The 22,797-nt window shown below is 41.7% G+C and overlaps 1 protein-coding gene across 1 annotated transcript in view; it reads right to left on the bottom strand.

The window, feature by feature from the left end:
- The window catches only part of LOC105030948 (retinal guanylyl cyclase 2), a 182,894-nt gene that overhangs the window by 61,531 nt on the left and 98,566 nt on the right, over nt 1-22,797 (bottom strand). The window contains exons 7-9 of the mRNA XM_029118297.2: nt 13,345-13,464; nt 13,172-13,255; nt 12,812-12,988 (exon numbers count right to left, since the gene is read on the bottom strand). Coding sequence (XP_028974130.2) covers nt 12,812-12,988; nt 13,172-13,255; nt 13,345-13,464 — 381 coding nt within the window. The remainder of the gene's footprint in view (nt 1-12,811; nt 12,989-13,171; nt 13,256-13,344; nt 13,465-22,797) is intronic.

Raw genomic sequence — 22,797 nt, 5'->3', positions numbered from 1 at the left:
AGCAAGTTATCTACAAACTCTACCTCCTGCGACGGGCAGAACTTTCTAGCTAGTTTACACACTGATGCTATGTTCTGCTTCGTAGCCTCTGACTGTTTCATCATCCTAACGTCATTGGTGCCAACGTGAATAACAATATTTCTGTGCTCTCTATACTTACAAGTTTTAGACTTCCCTAGCACCAACCCCGACGGCCACGTCGGTGGCTCTGTCCCCCGGTAGTGTACGATCGCTAGCTGATTCTTTAGTCTAATACTGCTGTTAATGGATTCGCCAATGACTAAAGTTTTCTACCGGGCCACCGGTAGAACATGCCTGCCAATCATTCCCCTCCGGAGACGGCTCGGGCCTTGACTCCGACTTGAGTGGGGAAAACCTGTTGAAAATCTATGTTGGCTCTAGCAATGACTCAGGTTTAACTGGTCAACAGCATTTCTTCCCAGACCAAGAGAAAGTTCTTGCCAGGCTGCAGGAGCTGTGCCAGGGGGCTAACAACACTATAGTTTCCTCCTGGTGGCACAGACAGTTTTTCTAATTTCTACACTAACATAATCTTTGCCTGACACAATCCACTAAGAGAATCTAAACAGAGAGGTTTCTGTTCTCATTATCTAGGCACATTCACTTCCAATGAAAAGTTCATTCATATTGTAATTGTTAATGCTCAGATTCCACAAATGGCACAACAATGGGCCTCAGAATCTCGTATCTCTGTGCATTCAAAATGCCATCAATAAAATGCACCTGTGTTCGTTGTCCATAACATACAGGATTAGCTACAACATTTACTCAGTAATCCAAAACTGTTCTGAAGTTCCTATTTTGTATCTAGTTAATTTAATTAAGTTATTGTAACAGTAAAAATGCTGTGAGAGACTGATGTGTTTAAAATGTTCACGAATATCTATGAACAACATTTTTATACATCCCTGCCCATACCATAACCCCACCGCCACCATGAGCCACTTGATCCACAAAGTTGACATCAACAAACCGCTCTGCCCTGTACAGTGAAAAACGGGATTCATCCGTGAAGAGAACACCTCTCCAAAGTGCTAGACGCCATTGAATGTTAGCATTTGCCCACTCAGTCAGATCGAGTCCACGATGAGGATGACGATCATGCAGATGAGCTTCCCTGAGACGGTTTCTGACAGTTTATGCTGAAATTCTTTGGTTATGCAAACCGATTGTTGCAGCAGCGGTCAGGGTAGCTGGTCTCAGAAGATCTTGGAGGTGCTGGATGTGGAGGTCCTGGGCTGGGGTGGTTACACGTGGTCTGCGGTTGTGAGGCCGTTTGGATGTACTGCCAAATTCTCTGAAACACCTTTGGAGACGGCTTATGGTAGAGAAATGAACATTAAATTCACGTGCAACAGCTCTGGTGGACATTCCTGTAGTCAGCATGCCAATTGCACGCTCCCTCAAAACTTGCGACATCTGTGGCATTGTGCTGTGTGATGGAACTGCACAATCATGCTGTGTAATCAGCATCTTGATATGCCACACCTGTGAGGTGGATGGATTATCTCGGCAAAGGAGAAGTGCTCACTAACACAGATTTAGACAGATTTGTGAACAATATTTGAGAGAAATAGGTATTTTGGGTACATAGAGAAAGTCTTGAGTTCAGCTCATGATAAATGGGGGCAAAAACAAAAGTGTTGCGTTTATAATTTTGTGAAGTGTATATTTATTTAAGTGTATATTTATTTCACTTACACATTGTTTTTAGGCCTATCTCTATATGCACGTGTAAACATTTTACTTTTAGGCCATCTATATGCATTTGCAAGGCTATAATTCATCTTTCACGTTTCAATTTCACTTTTCACGGTGGTCCCTAAACTGCTATTCTAGCCAATCGTCCAAGCTGACACAAAATGTGGGGTATAGATCCAACTCAATTGATGAAACCATTGAAAAATCCAGGCAGCCAGATGGCAATTATTATAATTATTAATTATTATAACGATCTTCTTCCACAATATTTTGATTCCAAAATCGTTTCCAATCTTAATAAGGAATTTTAGGCCAATGTTAGTCTACCTCAACAAATAGTCTACCACGCGAATTATGTCAGTTTCCATAGGATGTCTAGACCACATGCACGCAAAGTTATCAATTTACGTAAACTCGTTTGCTTCTTAAATTTATGTTTTAACCTAGTTGATAATGGTTTTGCAATGCACCGAAATGTAGCCTGATAACAAAATTATTAGACAAACACGTTTCAGTCTCTTATTTATCGCATCATTTGTCGCAGCGTGTGTAAAATATTTAGGCTAATATTGTAAGTACATTTTTGTGCCTTGCTTTGCGATATTTTGCCAGTGGAATTTTCATGTATTCCATCAGTGATGCTGAATATCTGAGCAAGAACACTGTATGCCATGCGGTTCACAAGGGGTTACTTGCTTTCACTAAACTGCTTGATGCATTCATTGTGTTTCCTGGCCATTTATGCGTTGTAAAGATCACATATACGCTTTTTAATGCGATCACAAGTAATTTCCAAAAAATACTTGGTGTATTTTCAATATAAATAGGCTGGGCCAAGGCTATATACTGAACACAGTTTTTTTCCATAGGAATCCCGAGGGTGATTGGTGCAATCTTAAATCATTAACAGTGAGTAATATTTTGATTTCAGAGATGTAGCCATAAATTAATTATCTTAATTGTTTTCACATATTTAGGTAGACTATTTTAATTGTCCTTACATCTCAATCATACTACAAATAAAAGAGTCTGTAAGACAAAATAGAGAACATATTTTAAGAACAGCGCTCTTACGAATTCACTCTGTTGTCAATGCGCCACCATCAAGCCTCCCTGGCTCCACGCCCCTCAGGGAAAGAATACGGTGCATGAGCCATTGGGCAAAAACTATTTTAGGCAAAAGCCCTCAAACTCCCATTAAGGTAACACTGAGTCAACTAACAAATATCTTAAACACTGTCGTAGTACTGTTTAACACCAATTTAGGCAATCAGAGTATGTCAACCCTGACTTTCCTTGATAACCCTGAGTTAAATCTGAGTAGGTTGAGCCCTCAGGCATTTTGTTCTAGAGAAGTGGACGTTTGAAGTAGTCAAAATCAAACAGAAATAGAATGGAATAATTTATTTCAGTGTAATAAATAAGTAACGAAAAACAAACCTTTGTTATTAAGTTGAAGGAATATGGATATTTAGTCACGTATGCTTAATTTAAGTTTTTATTACATTAAAACGTTTGTTTTTGGTGCATAATTTGTGGTGCATTGCTTTTCTCAAAAAGGTTTCCATATCTCACCAGGAAGAAGGGAAATTTAATTTCTTAAAACGCAGATTCACTTACAAACATCTAGTTCAATATCTCCTTTCAACTGGACACATTCTACTAAGGTAAGTAACCTATTTGCAGTTACCTTTTTGCAGTTACAGTGATGTTACCTTGCTAGCAGGTTAGTTAACATTGCTATACAGTTTAGTATTACTCTGCCTTTACTAATGCTAATACTAGTTGGCACAAGTAGACATGAAAACAATAGTTTTCACCAGGACGCTAGTTGGGGTTAGCTAAAGTTGTATTAGCTAAAGCTAAAAAGTGTACTTAGGTAAGACTGTCTCTGATTAACAATTATATGCTATGGCCAGATAGCTATCTATAAATACTATCCATGTGTTTAGGTTACTAAAACTCCATCGCCACGTAAGACTAACATGTGAATGTTAAACTTAGCTAGGTTCCAAATAAATTACAGGATATCCGGGTTACGTACCCTCCGTTCCCCCCGTTTGCATACTCTGGCAGAAATTGGGATACTTTGGCACTGATTTTGAAAATATGACTGATCATACAAACAGCATTTATTTTATTTAAGGGTAGTGATCATATGAAGCCATTTATTATCAAGTAGTTGTTTGGCTCTTTTTTAAATCATAATGAAACAGAAATCACCCAAATGGCCCTGATAAAAATTGTACATATCCTTGAATGTTTGGCCTTGTTACAGACACACAAGGTGACACACACAGGTGAAAATGGCAATTAAAGGTGAATTTCCCACACTTGTGGCTTTTTAAATTGCAATTGTCTGTGCATAAATAGTGAATGAGGTTGTTAGTTCCCACGTGGATGCACTGAGCAGGCTAGATACTGAGCGATGGGGAGCAGAAAATAACTGTCAAAAGACCTGCGTAACAAGGTAATGGATCTTTATAAAGATGGAAAAGGATATAAAAAGATATCCAAAGCCTTGCAAATGCCAGTCAGTACTGTTAAATCACTTATTAAAAAGTGTAAAATTCTGGGATCTCTTGATACCAAGCAAGAAAAGATTTCAGCCAAAACTGCCAGAGGAATTGTTCGGGATACAAAGAAAAACCCACAGGTAACATCAGGAGAAATACTGGCTGCTCTAGTGTGGTTGTTTCAAGGAGCACAATACAACTATACTTGAAAAATATTAGCTGCATGGTCAAGTTACTGGGCCAATGCCACAAAAAAGTCTGGTTACAATATGCCCAACAACAACTTGACACGCCTCACAGCTTTTCGCACACTGTAATTTAGAGTGACAAGACCAAATTAGAGCTTTATGGTCACAACCATAAGCGCTATGTTTGGAAAGGGATCAATGAGGCCTATAGTGAACAGAATACCATCCCCTGTGCGAAGCATGGTGGTGGCTCACTGATGTTTTGGGGTGTGTGAGCTCTAAAGACACAGGGAATGTTGTGAAAATGTATGGCAAGATGATTGCAGCATGTTATCAGAAAATGTGCATTCTGCTGTACGAAAGCTGCGCATGGGATGCTCTTGGACTTTCCAGCACGAAAAGGACCCTAAGAACAAGGCCACGTTGACACTCCAGTGGTTACAACACAAAAAGGTGAAGGTTCTGGAGTGGCCATCACAGTCTCCTGACCTTAATATTATCAAGCCACTCTGGGGAGATCTCAAATGTATGGTTCATGCAAGACAACCAAAGACTTTGCATGACCTGGAGGCATTTTGCCAAGACGAATGGGCAGCTATACCACCTGCAAGAATTCGGGCCTCATAGACAACTTTTTTTAAATACTTTACGCTGTCATTGATGCTAAAGTGGACAATACACAGTATTAAGAACTTAGGGTAACTATATTGCCTTATACATTTCAATTATGGCTTTTATTGTGATAAAGAATCTGAGTGCTGCCAGCATAATATCCTGCTGCTAAAATAACGCTATTGAAGCCTGGAATGGCCATCACTAGTTATCGTCACCTATATTGATAGATAGTGTATCTATGTCATTCATGAATGGCTAATTAGGTGTTAAAACGGCCAGTGGCAAAAGAGGATTTGTTCAGGATAGACAAAAACCTCACTGGCTACAACCTTGAGTAGCTATGTTTTGGGAAGCCTAAAATGAAACAGTATTGCGACTATTTCTGGTGGATTTTCGAATTATGTCTCAGGATTTGTTCAGGATAGACAAACACTTTGCTGACTACACGATTCTCTCATCTTTTCACTTGACAAAGAAGTCTGTTATCGTCACCTATATTGACACAGTAGTTATTGTATCAATGTCTTTCAAGAATTGCTAATAAGCTGGTAAAATGGCCAGTGGCAAAAGCCATAAAGTCCATAGATGCTATTTATGGTCGGGATGAACTGAATAAGAAACGTAACTCAGTTTAACACAATAGTTAATGGTGTCTAAAAAATATTCAAACTTGCCGTGATGTTAATGAGTGACGAAATTATATAATGTCAAGTGGCTATACTGACACCCAGTGCAGCGCGTTGGCGTAGTGGTTAACGACACTGCCTTTCATGTGGGCGACCTACTGTGGATATAAAAAATTACACACACCTGTTAAAATGCCAAGCTGTTGTGATGTAAAAGAATGAGACAAAGATGAATCATGGCAGAACTTACTCCACCTTTAATGTGACCTATAACATGAACAATTAAATTGAAAAACAAACTGAAATCTTTGAGGGACAAAAATAAAAACTCACAATAACCTGGTTGGATAAGTGTGCACACCCTTAAACTAATACTTTGTTGAAGCACCTTTTGATTTTATTACAGCATTCTGTCTTTTTGGGTAGGAGTCTATTAGCATGGCACATCTAATTATATTTGCCCACTCATCTTTGCAAAAGCAATCCATATCTGTCAGATTTCCAGGACATCTCCTGTGCACAGCCCTCTTCAGGTCACCCCACAGATGTTCAATTGGAGTCCGGTCTGGGCTCTGGTTGGGCCATTCCAAAATGTTAATCTTCTTCTGATGAAGCCATGCTTTTGTGGATTTGGATGTGTGAACTTCATCTTCAGCTTTCTAATGGACGTTGGAAGGTTTTGTGCCAAAATTGCCTGGTATTTGGAAATGTTCATAATTCCCATAACACCCTGACTAAGGCCCCGGTTCACTCTGAAGAAAAACAGCCCCAAAGCATGATGCTGCCATGCTTCACTGTTGGTATATTGTTCTTTGGGTGATGTGCAGTGTTGTTTTTGCGCCAAACATGCCTTTTTGAATTATGGCCAAAAAGTTCAACCTTGGTTTCATTAGACCACAACACATTTTCCCACGTGCTTTTGGGAGACTTGATGTTTGTTTTTGCAAACTTCAGCCAGACTTGGATGTTTTTCTTTGTAAGAAAAGGCTTCTGTCTTGCCACCCTACCCCATAGGCCATTCATATGAAGAATACGGGAGATTGTTGTGATATGTAACAAACAGCCAGTACTTGCCAGAAATTCCTGCAGTTCCTTTAATGTTGCTGTAGGCCTCTTGGAAGCCTCCCTGACCAGTTTTTCTTCTCATCTTTTCATCAATTTTGAAGGGACGTCTAGTGCTTGGGAATGTGTCTGTTATGCCATATTTTCTCCAATTGATGTTGACTGTCTTCACTGTGTTCCTTGGCATATCTAATGCTTTGGAAATTATTTTGTACCCTTCTCCTGACTGATATCTTTCAAGAACGAGATCCCTCTGATGCTTTGGAAGCTCTCTGCGGACCATGGCTTTTACTCTGAGATGCAACTAAGAAAATGTCAGGAAAATCCTACTAGAATAGCTGAACTTTATTTGTGATTAATCAGAGTCACTTTAAATGATGGCAGGTGTGTAAAGACTTCTATTTAACATAAGTTTAACACAGCCACATCCCCAGTTATGCACACTTATGCAACCAAATTATTGTAAGGTTTTACTTTTCATTTTTCCCTCTTGAATATTTCAGTTTTTCATTTGAATTGTTCACATTATAGGTCACATTAAAAGTGGAAAAATCTCTGACATTATTTATCTTTGTCTCATTCTTTTACATCACAAACCCTGACATTTTAACAGGGGTGTGTAGACTTTTTATATCCACAGTAGGTTTGATTCTCAAGAGGGCAGCCACGATCAACCCTCTCAAATTGCGGGCTGACTGAACTAGGCTTGCCTTGTTTCTTTGTTGCCATGTTTGTTTTATGATTGTGCCATTCTGTTATGATCTACAGTTGAATGTGAATCCCATAAGAAATAAAATGTTTTTTTTTTTACAAATGGTACATACATTACCAATTCTCCAAGGGTATGCAGTATTGACTTGACATAATGTGTTTTGGGTCATTTATAAACTAATTTAATTCTGGTGGTTCTCTATTAGTGTTGTTTTGTACTGCTATTTTACATGAATGTCTATGGCGAGTGTCGTTTGTTGTCCCCCAAAAGTTGTAGAACTAACTAGCTATTTGGCCCCTTAATTAGTTGTATGTGAATTCATGTGAAACCTAGCTTTTCTAAAATCTGATGTTGTAGTACTTATCCGTATTGAGAACACTTTTACAAGAACGTGTGGTTCTGCACATACTGCATGAGCGGAGGGAAATTATAATTATAACTTTATTTGTATACCGCTTCTCTAACCCAAAGTACAAAGTGCTTCACACAGCAGTAAAAAAGCAAAAGTAGGTAATAAGATGATAGCAGCTCCCTCATATACATGTAATGTTAAGGTTACATGTGTTTTTGTCACTTTCCATTTACATTCTACTTTTTAACAATATTTGTTAAGGTCACATATTCTCATCATTCCAAGGATATACTATAAAAGCTGACATTGACCTAGATTTAAAAGGATCAATTTCATCAAGAATACTCTGGCATACACTGTTGAATCTATTTATTGATTCAACAGTAGTATAATATTTGACCTCTTAAGTTTTTGCTTTGACTAGTGAAAATTACAGAACACTTTTAATCACCAGTATGAGCATGTTTATACACTAAAACTAGCCAGTTAGATGCTGTAGCAGCAAGCTAAAAATGAGCAAGCAAAGGGAGAGGAGCAAATTCACGTTCTATTTAATTTTCTACCAGTGGTAGCTTACTAGTAAATGTTGCCTAAAAACATTTTTCAATATCTAATTGTTAAAATAAGGTGAGTAATGTGATTAATATTTGGTTTTATAAAAAATATTCTGTTTATGCCAAACTAGCAAACATTTTACCAAAACACAGCAACAGCTATTCACATATACAGTCTCAAGTTTGGTTTCTACTGCATTATGGCATTGTTGCTGTACCAGCAAGTTTACTATTACATTACTGAATCCATATTTTGCCTATAGTATTCGCATATTAACCTTTTTTTCCACATTCACTTTCAATGTGATGCATGTATTTCTGCAAGTCAGATAATGTCATTATAGGTGAGGACACTTGCTTGCAGGTCTGTGCAGGGGAACTGGTCACTGACATCTATGGTAAGTTCAGACTCATAGCTGATTAGGATATTGAGAAATGTTACCCTAAAGGCATTGGCTGATTCATACGTCACTGCTCCAAAAAATTAAGGGACACTTAAATCACACATCGGGTCACGCTAAACGAAATACAGCTCTAGAAAAAATTAAGAGACCACTGCAAAATTATAATTTTCTCTGGTTTTACTATTCATAGGTATGTGTTTAATGAACAGTTTTGTTTTATTCTATAAACTACTGACAACATTACTCCCAAATTCCAAATAAAAATATTGTCATTTAGAGTATTTATTTGTAGAAAACCACAACTGGTCAAAATAACCAATAAAAGATGATACTATGTTTTAACTTAAGAAGAGTTCAGAAATCAATATTTGGTGGAATAACCCTGAATTTCTTGATTTCATGCGCTTTGGCACATTGCTGTTGGGTGACTTTATGCCCCTCCTGGCACAAAAATGCAAGTAGCTTGGATTTGTTTGATGGCCTGTGACCATACATCTTCCTCTTGATCAAATTCAATGAGGTTTTCAATGGGGTTCAGGTCTGGAGATTGGGCTGGCCATGACAGGGTCTTGATCTGGTGGTCCTCCATCCATGCCATGATTGACCTGGCTGTGTGGCATGGAGCATTGTCCTGCTGGAAAAACCAATTCTCAGAGTTTGGGGAACATTGTCAGAGCAGAAGGAAGCAGGTGTTCTTCCAGGATAACCTTGTACTTGGCTTGATTCCAGCCTTGCTGAAGCATCCCAAGATCATCACTGATCCTCCGCCAAATTTCACAGTGGGTGCAAGACACTGGGGTTTGTAGGCCTCTCCAGGTCTCAGTCTAACCATCAAATGACAAGTTGTGGGGCAAAGCTGAAAATGTGACTTGTCAGAGAAGATGACCTTACTCCATTCCTCTACGGTCCAATCCTTATGGTCTTTTGCAGACTTCAGCCTGTCTCTTCTTTGCTTTTCATGGATGAAGTTTATTTTTTCTACCTTTGGACTACTTCAGGCCTGCCCCCAGGAACCTGTTTCGAACCGTCCTCGCCGTATACTTCACACCAGCTGCTGTTTGCCATTCTTTTTGTAGGTCACTTGATGTCTTCCTACAGTTGTTGAGTGACATTCGAATGAGTTGACAGTCATCTCGGTCAGCGGACAGTCATTTTTGCCCTCTGCCAGTCTGTAGCTTTGTTGTCCCCAATGTCTGTTGCTTGACCTTGTTCTTATGAACCGCCGTCTTTGAAATTTCCAATTGATTGAGGGCTGGATTCAACTCACACAGAAAATCAAAGTAAACCCATGAAATCACAGGATGTTCCTACTTGCATAAATGTAATCACGGCAATTCATAATGTGACTCAGCAGTTTATATGGCCCCCATGTGCCTGTATGCACTCCCGACAATGTCTGGGCATGCTCCGGATGAGATGGCGGATGGTGTCCTGGGGGGATCTCTTCCCAGACCTACATCAGGGCATCAGGGCTACTTGGCGGAGTCACATGCAACAATATATAATGTCCCAGAGGTTCTCAATTTGATTCAGGTCTGGGGAATGTGAGGGCCAGTCAATGGCATCAATGCCTTCGTCATCCAGGAACTGCCTACACACCCTGGCCACATGAGGCCGAGCATTGTCCTGCACCAGGAGGAACCCAGGGCCCGCTGCACCAACGTAAGGTCTGACAATGTGTCTGAGGATTTCATCCCAGTACCGAACAGCAGTCAGGATACCGTTGGCTAGCACATAGAGGTCTGTGCGACCCTGTAAGGATATGCTCCCCAGACCAATTTTGACCCACCGCCAAACCAGTCATGCTAGATGATGTTGCAGCATAATGTTCACCATGGTATCTCCAGACTCTTTGGTGTCTTTTGTCAGTCTGATCCTGCTATCATCTGTCAAGAGAACGGGGTGTGAATGGCGGACCTGCCATTTCTGGTGTTCTCTGGCAAATGCCAGTCGAGCTGCACGGTGCTGGGCTGTGAGCACAGGTCCCACTAGAGGACGTCCGGCCCTCAAACCACTCATGGAGTCTGTTTCTGACAGTTTGGCCAGAAACATGCACACCAGTAGCCCACTGGAGGTCATTTTGTAGGGCTCTGGCAGTGCTCCTCCTGTTTCTCCTCGCATAGAGCAGATACCGGTTCTGCCGCAGGGTTGATGCCCTTCTATGGCCCTGTCCAGCTCTCCTCATGTAATGGCTCCTGAAATCTCCTCCATGCTCTTGAGACAGTATTGGGAGACACAGCAAACCTTTTTGCAACAGCACGTATGGATGTGCCATCCTGGAGGAGCTGGACTGCCTGTGCAATCTGAATGGGGTGCAGGTACCGTCTCATGCTACCAGTAGTGACAAGGATACTAGCAAAGTGCAAAACTAGAGAAGATTCAGTCAGGAAGGATAAGGAGAGAGCAATTGTCTATGACCACCACCTGTGAAACAATTCATTGAAATCAATTGCTTCTCCATTGCACATGTTGCCACTTTCATTCAGCTGTTGTGACATTGATTCACAATTGTTTATGCTTCCTAACTGGACGGATTGATATCCCTGAAGTTTAATTATACTGTGATGATTATGTGTTCCTTTCATTTTTGTTTCATTTTTTTGAGCAGTGTATTATCAATAAAGATCAATATCTAGCACTGTGGAGAATTTAAAAAAATTGGCAACTGATTTGGTCGTACTAGGGTGTCGTTGAAAGATGTCCCTTCCGCTCGATGAGATGTTGTTGATGTTAATAAATGGACAAACAGGATTTAATTTATTAACATTGTCCATCACCTACATATTGGAATACAACTTAAAAAAGAAAATGACACAGTTGCATCAATAGTCAGGAAGTGGAAGCTGCAACACACCACTCAGGCACTGTCAGGAAAAGTAAACCATTTTTCCTAACCCTAACCCTTGTGTCTACAGCGAGCAGGACAATGTGAACTAAATTTTTATTTAACGTTCAAGAGTATTTTGTGATGATCATAGACCAGGGGAGGTCAATATTTTCAGCTCAGCAGCCACATCAGGATTTCAAAATTAAATGGAGGACCACATTTGTTTTGTAATTTGCTGATCGTAAATGATCAGCAAATTAAAACATTCATACAGAACGTACATTATAATGTCTAAATAATTTAAATCAGATGCAGATGTTTGAAGCTGGCCTGGAGAGTTAGTTATTTTTTACCTCCCCTTAAAATAATTTTATGACATACCACAGATCGGATTGAACTGCCTCATGGGTCAGATTCAGCCCGTGGGCTTTAGTTTGCCCACCTCTGTCATAGACCAAAGAGACGTAAAATAAGTGTCAATCACACTTTGTAATGAACCAAATCCAAAAAGGGGAATTTATTATTTAGTTTTTTATTTATGCCCCCACAAAGATCATGTAATTCAGCCAGCCCCAGGTTTTCTAGCTAGCAATTACTGTGACGACTGCGCCCTCTGCTGCCTCTCCTCCCCCTGCAGTGGGCAGGCTCCAGCGATCGTCGTCACCGCCCTTCTGACACCACCGTCCATCTCATTATGCATTTCACCTGTGTTGTTAAGCGCACCTGGTTCTCATCCTCATCATTCCCCCCACAGTATATACGTTCCCTCTGCTTCCCCTGTCTTTGTGTGTTATTGTCTCTCTTAGGAAAGAGCATTGTTAAGCTTCGCCGCTGTATCTCTTGTTAAAGAGCATTGTTAAGCTTTGCCACTGTTTCTATAAATTAAAGTACACAGCAAATACGTATCACTTCGTTCTCCTGCTCCTCCTTTACTCGAAGCCTGACAATTTTCGACTTATGGTAAAGCATATACTGTAATTGGGGTTAGTATTCATACAATTCAGGTTAGGGAAAATTGAGAATCAATGAAGGAAAGAACAACAAATCCACATTTTAAGAAAGAAAAGAAATGTGTGTATACATGTTTTGTGGGGACGAAAAATCCCTCCAAGGCTAGTAAACCATGAAGCATTTTAACCTTGTGGGGACATTTCACTGGTCCATATGAAGTTTAGGGTTAAGATTTGTTTCTTGGAGTAAGGGTTAGGAAAAATAAGTTATTGTAGTTGTTACCTTGATGAGATCGGTGAGGAGAGATGACTTGAACATCCAGTCCAGTCTCATGTTAGGGTTGGCCAGGATGTCAAACAGGCTGCCTCGGGGGCAGTGATCCATAACAATAGCAAAAATGCCAGCATCCAGGAAAAGTCCCAGGTAGAGGTTCACATTTTCATGCCGCATTTCCCTCAGCTACACACACACAAAGTAAGTAAATAAGCAATTGACACTGCCATTGAATGTACACAAAATGAATGTCTCACAAGCCTGAGAAATAAAAATCTCCCTTTTATTAAAATAAATATATTTTTTGTTATTGATTTACCACCTAGTTTGACAATATGTGTGTGTGTGCACAGTGTGTTTATGTTTTACCTCGTAGAACAAGGCCTTTGTGGTACGGTTTACATTTAACACCTTCTTCCCATTTGGACATTTCTTTAGCCAGGCATAGTCGCCCTGGTAACAATACACAAAAGATTTTCAGTTATTATTTTTCAGTTAGAATTGAGGAAGACCGTACAGGCCATATAAAGCGTGTGTGTTACCTCCAATATGCAAACATTAGAACTCTCAGGTGTGGCTGGGATGTAGCAGCAACCAGAGAGGGAGCGAAGTGGAGTCCGCACTTCCAACAGAGACCTCATGATACTCTCTTCATTGAGCTTCTACAGAAACAAAGGACATAGAAACATATCACCTATATATTACATGTAACACATTTTTACATCTTGGGCACCTACAGTAATTATCCCCCTCATTATTTGCTTATATCACTCAACACCTTTGGGTGTCTAGAAAAGCACTTCACACACAATTATATATTTTTATCATTGGGTTGCAAATGGGAATGACGTGTATTTAATAGGAAATCTTTGTAACCAATAAGTGGATTTATTACAATTTTTGGATGATCAATGACAACATGAAATGGTTATGTAGTCACACCCCTAAGTGAAAACCTTTCAGACACACTTTTAACAGTGATTACAGCTGAGGCTTCTTGGGTCTCTAATGAGCAAATATTCACTAGATTGTGAATATTCGCTCATTATTATTTTCATATTATTTTGAGCAGTGTTCAAGGTGTTGAGGATAAAGGCTGGAAACCATTTTCTGACAAAGGACTTTGACCAAAATGTAGATTTTTTACTGCATTACCAGTGTGCAGAAATATCTCTATTTTTCATCAAATACAGCTCCAGAAAAAATAGAACACTGCACCTTTTTCTTTCCTTTCCAAAAAGTCGAAAAGGAAGGTTTTGAGTGAGGAACAGAAGGGTTAAAATTAAGAGACTACTGCAAATTGAACGCTTCTGTTCCTAGGTCAAAACTTTCCTTATCAACTTTATTGCAAAGGAATGAAAAAGGTGCAGTGGTCTCTTAAATTTTTCCAGAGAAGTATAAGTCCTACTATTTCATTTATCTCTCATGAACACTGTCTCATAGTTAATGCTTCAACCCGGTTACATAATCACCCACTGAAACTGCAACTCCTCTTATATAAAAAATGGTTATTTAAAGAAGGGATCTCACCTTATATAAAAGTGACAATCATAATTTCAATGAAAATTAGATTCTAGTGTGCTACAGGTCGTTTGGGTTGGGGGAAGCATGTCTTAAAGGGTACGATAGCAGAGTCTTTGCCTTTCTTAAGAACACATCTGAAAACTTTTTGTAGCGTATCCAAAATAGTTCCACTTCTGTTGTCTTTTGTATACTCTGATTTTCATTTATATAATTTGTAAATTTTTTTGGTCGTCTTTCCAGCACTGTCAATTGCAGACTAATTAATTTACTAAAAAAGCATTTACTCTGAAGCTATATGGTTGCTTCAGCTAGCTCTCTTAAAATATATGCACTTACAATAAAGGACTCAAATGTGTAGATATAGATCTGTGTTAATGTTCTCTTGTAGGTGAATTCCTTTCCAGTGCCTGGTAGAAAGCACACTGATGCAGATTTTCCTCTAGGATTTTGAGAGTGCTTAGCTATATTGCATTACTTTTCATATAAAAAAAACTCCCTAGTCTTTGCCAATGTCAAGCATATCCATACCATAGTTTATCTACCATCTTGAAAATTAAGAGGCCGTTACTCGTGTGTTGTTATAGTTTTTGTCTCATAAGACCTTGATTTATTGAAAATGTACTGCATTTTTCTATTTTTTTTGTGTTGTTTAAAAATATTTTTTTGGTATTTATAACAGTTGAGACTGGTGGAAGCAAACCCCAGGACACAAATGTGGTCTTCTTTAAATACATGATTTTTAAAAGCATTTCCCAAATGAAATCCAACATGCAGAAAACAGAAACAAAACACCAGCCCTTGGCCTGAACAAGAAAACCTAGAAGAACAAACCAAACCGGGAATACACGTAACCTGTTGTAGACAGTGAATAATCAACATGGCACTAGTTGCAAGCCTACAGCCTAAATACCCCAACCTGATTCCCAAATGATACACAGGTGCGTCGTGCTTAGTTCATGTCCTCATAGGACCTTGCTCAGCTCTGGTGGCTGGAACAGGTGTCAGTAGGAGGGAGACGCCGAACGCTGCATTGGGGAGGAAGCTCGATCCAGCGTTGATGTGACAGAACCCCCCTCCCCAGGCGTAGCTACCGCAGCGCCTCAGTGTCTCCCTTGGGGGCGGCCCTGGGGGTTATGAGCTGGGCGGTCGGGACGGCGCTGTTGGAAGTCCCTAATGAGCAAAGGATCCAGTATGTCAACGGCCGCCTCCCAAGGCCTTTCCTCCGGGCCCCACACTTCCCAGTCCACCAGAAACTGAAGCTGACCCCCACAACACAGTGAGTCCAACAAGGAGTGGACCGGAAACGCCGGCCCCCCCTCAATGTCCAGCCGGGGAGGTGAGGCGTCCCCAGAGTCTACGAGAGGACCCCACACCACAGGCCTATGGAGGGACACATGAAACGAGTTAGCGATTTTATAGTCAGGAGGTAACTGCAGGGTGTAGGTCACGTCGTTGACCTGGCAAACCACCTTGAACTTTCCCACAAAACATGGACTTTTCGCCAGGGCAGGCGAAACAGGAGGTGGACAGACAGACTCAATGGCCTGGCTGAAACTGCGGGGCGTCACACCACCTTTGGTCCGCCTGTTTCTTCTGTCTGTGCACGGCATGCTGGAAGTGAACGTACGCAGCATTCTACACCGCTTCAGCCCGCCGAAACCAGGCATCCACCGCCGGCGTGTCAATCTGACTCGGGTGCCAGGGAGCGAAGGCGGGTTGATACCCAAGCACACACTGAAAGGGAAACATTTGAGTCAAAGCGTGGCGTAACAGATTTTGGGCATATTCTGCCCATGGTACATACCCGGCCCAGTCACCCGGCCTATCGTGAAAAGACATCCGCAGGAACCGGTCCGGCTCTTGGTTTAGACACACAAGATGGGGAGGATGGGCGTTTCGTCCGTAGCCCGTTCCTCGCTATCGAAGATGCAGGAAAGGGCATCCGCCTTGGTGTTCTTGGACCTGGGCCTGTAAGACAATGTGAATTTGCATCTTGAAAAGAAGAGAGCCCACGTGGCTTGCCTAGGATTGAGCCATTTGGCCGTCCGGATGTACTCAAGGTTTCTGTGATCTGTGAGGACTAAGAATGGGTGTTTGACCCCTCCAACCACTGTCTCCATTGATTCAATGCTTTCTTCACCGCCAGCAGTTCCCGGTTCCCCACGTCATTGTTGCGTTCTGCTGGGTTGAGTTTGTAAGACTAGAAGACACATGGATGTAATTTAGGGGGGTTAACTTGCCGGTGGGATAGTACCACTCCGATCCCCACATCTGAAGCGTCCACTTCGACCATGAAAGGCTGCGTCAGGGTGTCCTAGGAGCGGGGCAGATGTGAACTGGTCCTTCAAATTGCGTTCTGCCTTGGGAGTCTATTGGAACTTCCGCTGAGAAGTGAGGTAAGGGGGTTAGCGATCCTGCTGAATCTGTGTATGAAACGCCGGTTAGTAGTTAGATAACCCAAAGCCCTGACATTGTGGGAAATGGGCCACACCCTCACTGCTCTGATCTTTTCCTGATTCTGGGTGACACCTGTTGGGTTAATTTCATACCCCAAAAATGATATCTCCTTTTGGTGAAAAAGGCATTTTTCTGCCTTGGCGTACAGGTGATGGTCAATCAGGCACCATAGGACTGATCTGACGTGGACCATGAGCGCCTCATACGTGGGGGAGTAAATCAAAATGTAATTCATGTAAACAATGACGTAGTGCCTGATCAGATCATGGAACACATTGTTCATGAAAGCCTGAAACACAGAAGGAGCGTTAGACAGTCCAAAGGGCATGACAAGATACTCGTAAGGACCGATTGGGTTGCAGAAAGCAGTCTTCCATTCTTCGCCTTCTCTTATTTAAGATTGTAGGCATTGCGTAAAACCAATTTAGTGAACAGATGTGCGTTATACAACTGTTCAACCCTCACCGTGATGAGCGGCAGCGAGGACCGGTACTTAACCGTGATGTCATTCAAACTTACGATAGTCAATTCAGGGTCTCAGGCCTCCATCCTTCTTCTTAATGAAAAAGAAGCTGGAAGACGCTGGCACCACAGACTGCCGAATAAACCCCTCCTGTAGAGATTCCTGAATGTACACTTCCATGCCTTGCATTTTGGCATACGAAAGAGGGTACACACGGCCCCTAGGCAGAGGTGCCCCGCTACGGAGCTCTATTGCACAGTCTCCTGGTCGGTGTGGGGGTAGCTGGGTGGTCTTGATCTTCGAGAACGCCTCGGCTAGGTCTCGATAGGGCTCTGGTAACTCTGGAGCAGGCACCTCATCGGGACTCTCTATGGTGCATGCACGGGAATCGCTATGCATCTCAACTTGAGCCCAGGAAATAATCAGGTTATGTAACTGCAGCCAAGGCAGACCCAGCACCAAGGTGTGATGGGGCATGTGTATAACCTTAAACAACAGGATTTCCTGTTGCCTGGAACCGATTTGCACCTGTAAGGGCACAGTTTTGTGCGTAACAGTCCCTTTCCCCAAAGGCGTGCCATCTAACCCTTCCACGGCTAGGGGCTTAGCTAACAGCCTCAACGGTATGGGGCATACAGCCACAGTTCATTGGTCTATAAAATTGCCAGCGGACACTGAATGAATAAGCGCCTGTAGACATGGCTGTTTCTTCATGCACTGCAATACCGCATCCACTAACACAGGGGAAACATTGGATAGGTCAGCTGACTCAAGCGCACATATCTGTGTAGGTGTCCGGGGAGACTCTCCCCGTCTAGCAGTGCCGGCCCGGGAAGTGAGCAATGTGCACTGTCTGCTCCAATGACCCTGTTCCCCACTGTACAAACAGAGACCACCCCTCAGCCTTCGCCGGCGATCCACGGCTGACAGGAACTGGAGCGCGTAGTCTGCTGCTGTTTTTTCCTGGATAAGTCGTTCACCCGCGTCTTTGCCCTCCATCGGGTGATCAGAAATAGCCTGAAACAGCATCTTGAAAGCCTCATAGCTGTGAAGCGCCTGATGCCCTTGTTCCCAGAGCACAGTGGCCCACTCTGTGACCTGTTCTGCGAGGCAAGAAATCACAAACCCCACCTTTTGTGCATTTGTTGGGGGAAGGCCCTGGTGGTATGTGAAATGTAGGTCACACTGGAGAAGGAAGCTCTTGCAGGTAGCCGCGTTGCCCTTGTACCGCTAAGGCAGAGGGGTTCTCATACCCATTCTGTTCTCTCCTCCCTGTCCGAACAGTCCAAACGTGGTGCGAAGGGTTGGCAACAACGGCTCCAGGAGACTAATGTAGTCAGCACGGTGTTCATGGCCTCCGCATACTGGGTGAGCTGTAGCTCATGCCTCTCGATGGCTTGGTCTGTCCCCGCCTGCGGTTGGCTGGGTGGGGGTTGTGGGTCCTGCTGCTTCCAAGCTAAGGTTGGTTATTCTACAACAATTGAGACTGGTGGAAGCAAACGCCAGGACACAAACGTGGTGTTCTTTGAATACGTGTTTTTTAATGGCAGTTCCCAAACGAAATCCAACATGCAGAAAACAGAAACAAAACACCAGCCCTTGGCCTGAACAAGAAAACCTAGTAGAAAATCCAGGAATACACGTAACCTGTTGTAGACTCCTATAAAATACACAGTGAATAACTGACACGGCACTAGTGCAATCCTACAGCCTAAATACCCCACCCTGATTCCCAAATTACACCCAGGTGTGTCGTGCTTGGATCCTCATGGGACCTCGCTCAGCCCTGGTGGCTGGAACTGTTGTCAGTAGGAGGGAGACACCGAACGCTGGATGGGGGAGGAAGGCCAATCCAGCGTTGAAGTGACAGTATTTTTCTTTTTTCCTCTTTACTTAGGACATTATTGTGTAGTTACAAGAAGGTTCTTCACAGTTCCATAGGCTGCAAACAATTATACTGCATAAAATGCCATGTGCTTTATTTATAAAGCACTTCTGTTAAAACTACCTGTATATATATGTATATATATATGTGTGTATACAAACCCGATTCCAAAACGTATATTTAATTCACAATAGAATATAGATAACATATCGAATGTTGAAAGTGAGACATTTTGTAATGTCATGCCAAATATTGGCTCATTTTGGATTTCATGAGAGCTACACATTCCAAAAAAGTTGGGACAGGTAGCAATAAAAGGCCGGAAAATTTAAATGTACAGATAAGGAACAGCTGGAGGACCAATTTGCAACTTATTATGTCAATTGGCAACATGATTGGGTATAAAAAGATCCTCTCAGAGTGGCAGTGTCTCTCAGAAGTCAAGATGGGCAGAGGATCACCAATTCCCCCAATGCTGCGGCGAACAATTGTGGAGCAATATCAGAAAGGAGTTTCTCAGAAAAAAATTGCAAAGAGTTTGAAGTTATCATCATCTACAGTGCATAATATTATCAAAAGATTCAGAGAATCTGGAACATAGAAAACATTTGGCGCATCATAAAGAGGAAGGTGCGACAAAGAAGACCTAAGACAGTTGAGCAACTAGAAGCCTGTATTAGACAAGAATGTGACAACATTCCTATTCATAAACTTGAACAACTTGTCTCCTCAGTCCCCAGATGTTTGCAGTCTGTTATAAAAATAAGAGGGGATGCCACACAGATGTGTTGATGCCATGAAATTTTAAATCAACTTATTTTTCCCTTAAAGTGATACATTTTCTCAGTTTAAACATTTGATATGTTATCTATGTTGTATTCTGAATAAAATATTGAAATTTGAAACTTCTATATCATTGCATTCTGTTTATATTCACAATTGTACAGTGTCCCAACTTTTTTGGAATCAAGTTCGTATATATTATATATATATATATATATCTATATATCTATATATATATATATATATATATATATATATATATATATACACTCACCTAAAGGATTATTAGGAACACCATACTAAAACTGTCTTTGACCCACTTTCGCCTTCAGAACTGCCTTAATTCTACGTGGCATTGATTCAACAAGGTGCTGAAAGCATTCTTTAGAAATGTTGGCCCATATTGATAGGATAGCATCTTGCAGTTGATGGAGATTTGTGGGATGCACATCCAGGGCACGAAGCTCCCCTTCCACCACATCCCAAAGATGCTCTATTGGGTTGAGATCTGGTGACTGTGGGGGGCATTTCAGTACAGTGAACTCATTGTCATGTTCAAGAAACCAATTTGAAATGATTCGAGCTTTGTGACATGGTGCATTATCCTGCTGGAAGTAGCCATCAGAGGATGGGTACATGGTGGTCATAAAGGGATGGACATGGTCAGAAACAATGCTCAGGTAGGCAGTGGCATTTAAACGATGCCCAATTGGCACTAAGGGGCCTAAAGTGTACCAAGAAAACATCCCCCACACCATTAAACCACCACCACCAGCCTGCACAGTGGTAACAAGGCATGATGGATCCATGTTCTCATTCTGTTTACGCCAAATTCTGACTCTACCATCTGAATGTCTCAACGGAAATCAAGACTCATCAGACCAGTCCAGTCTTCAACTGTCCAATTTTGGTGAGCTTGTGCAAATTGTAGCCTCTTTTCCCTATTTATAGTGGAGATGAGTGGTACCCGGTGGGGTCTTCTGCTGTTGTAGCCCATCCGCCTCAAGGTTGTGCGTGTTGTGGCTTCACAAATGCTTTGCTGCATACCTCGGTTGTAACGAGTGGTTATTTCAGTCAAAGTTGCTCTTCTATCAGCTTGAATCATTCGGCCCATTCTCCTCTGACCTCTAGCATCAACAAGGCATTTTCGCCCACAGGACTGCCGCATACTGGATGTTTTTCCCTTTTCACACCATTCTTTGTAAACCCTAGAAATGGTTGTGCGTGAAAATCCCAGTAACTTAGCAGATTGTGAAATATTTTAATTGTGATAATTATAACTGACAACGAATGCAAATCCCAAATTCAGTATCTCAGAAAATTTGAATATTACTTAAGACCAATACAAAAAAAATATTTTTAGAAATGTTGACCAACTGAAAAGTATGAACATGAAAAGTATGAGCATGTACAGCACTCAATACTTAGTTGGGGCTCCTTTTGCCTGAATTACTGCAGCAATGCGGCGTGGCATGGAGTCAATCAGTCTGTGGCACAGTTCAGGTGTTATGAGAGCCCAGGTTGCTCTGATAGTGGCCTTCAGCTCTTCTGCATTGTGGGGTCTGGCGTATTGCATCTTCCTCTTCACAATACCCCATAGATTTTCTATAGGGTTAAGGTCAGGTGAGTTTGTTGGCCAATTAAGAACAGGGATACCATGGTCCTTAAACCAGGTACTGGTAGCTTTGACACTATGTGCAGGTGCCAAGTCTTGTTGGAAAATGAAATCTGCATCTCCATAAAGTTGGTCAGCAGCAGGAAGCATGAAGTGCTCTAAAACTTCCTGGTAGATGGCTGCGTTGACCTTGGACCTCAGAAAACACAATGGCCCAACACCAGCAGATGACATGACATGGCACACCAAACCATCACTGACTGTGGAAACTTTACACTGGACTTCAAGCAACCTGGATTTTTAGCCTCCCCTCTCTTCCTCCAGACTCTGGGACCTTGATTTCCAAAGGAAATGCAAAATGTACTTTCATCAGAGAACATAACTTTGGACCAGTCCAGTCCTTTTTGTCTTTAGCCCAGGCAAGATGCTCCTGACGCTGTGTCTTGTTCAAGAGTGGCATGACACAAGGAATCTCACAGCTGAAACCCATGTCATGCATACGTCTGTGCATGGTGGTTCTTGTAGCACTGACTCCAGCTACAGTCCACTCTTTGTGAATCTCCCCCACATTTTTGAATGGGTTTTGTTTCACATTCCTCTCCAGGGTGCGGTTATCCCTATTGCTTGGACACTTTTTTCTACCACATCTTTTCCTTCCCTTCGCCTCTCTATTAATGTGCTTGGACACAGAGCTCTGTGAACAGCCAGCCTCTTTAGCAATGACCTTTTGTGTCTTGCCCTCCTTGTGCAAGGTGTCAATGGTCGTATTTTGGACAGCTGTCAAGTCAGCAGTCTTCCCCATGATTGTGTAGCCTACAGAACTAGACTAAGAGACAATTTAAAGGCCTTTGCAGGTGTTTTGAGTGAATTAGCTGATTAGAGTGTGGCACCAGGTGTCTTCAATATTGAACCTTTTCACAATATTCAAATTTTCTGAGATACTGATTTTGGGGTTTTCATTAGTTGTCAGTTATAATCATCGAAATTAAAAGAAATAAACACTTGAAATATATCAGTCTCTGTGGAATGAATGTATACATTATACAAGTTTCACTTTTTGAATGGAATTACTGAAATAAATCAACTTTTTGATTATATTCAAATTTTATGACCAGCACCTGTATATATAATATTTAATTGCCACCAGACTTTTCAAAATCTAGAGACTCGGTCTCCATAGAGTTGGGGAGGATTGCCTTTAGTTCCTTCGCACTTTAATTATGGAACAAACTGCAGATCTCACTCTGGTGCCCAGTTTTAAAAATGTA

The sequence above is a fragment of the Esox lucius genome, chromosome 25 (genome assembly GCF_011004845.1).
Source record: "Esox lucius isolate fEsoLuc1 chromosome 25, fEsoLuc1.pri, whole genome shotgun sequence".
In the NCBI taxonomy this organism is placed as follows: domain Eukaryota; kingdom Metazoa; phylum Chordata; class Actinopteri; order Esociformes; family Esocidae; genus Esox; species Esox lucius.
This window is presented reverse-complemented; position numbering and strand designations above follow the sequence as displayed.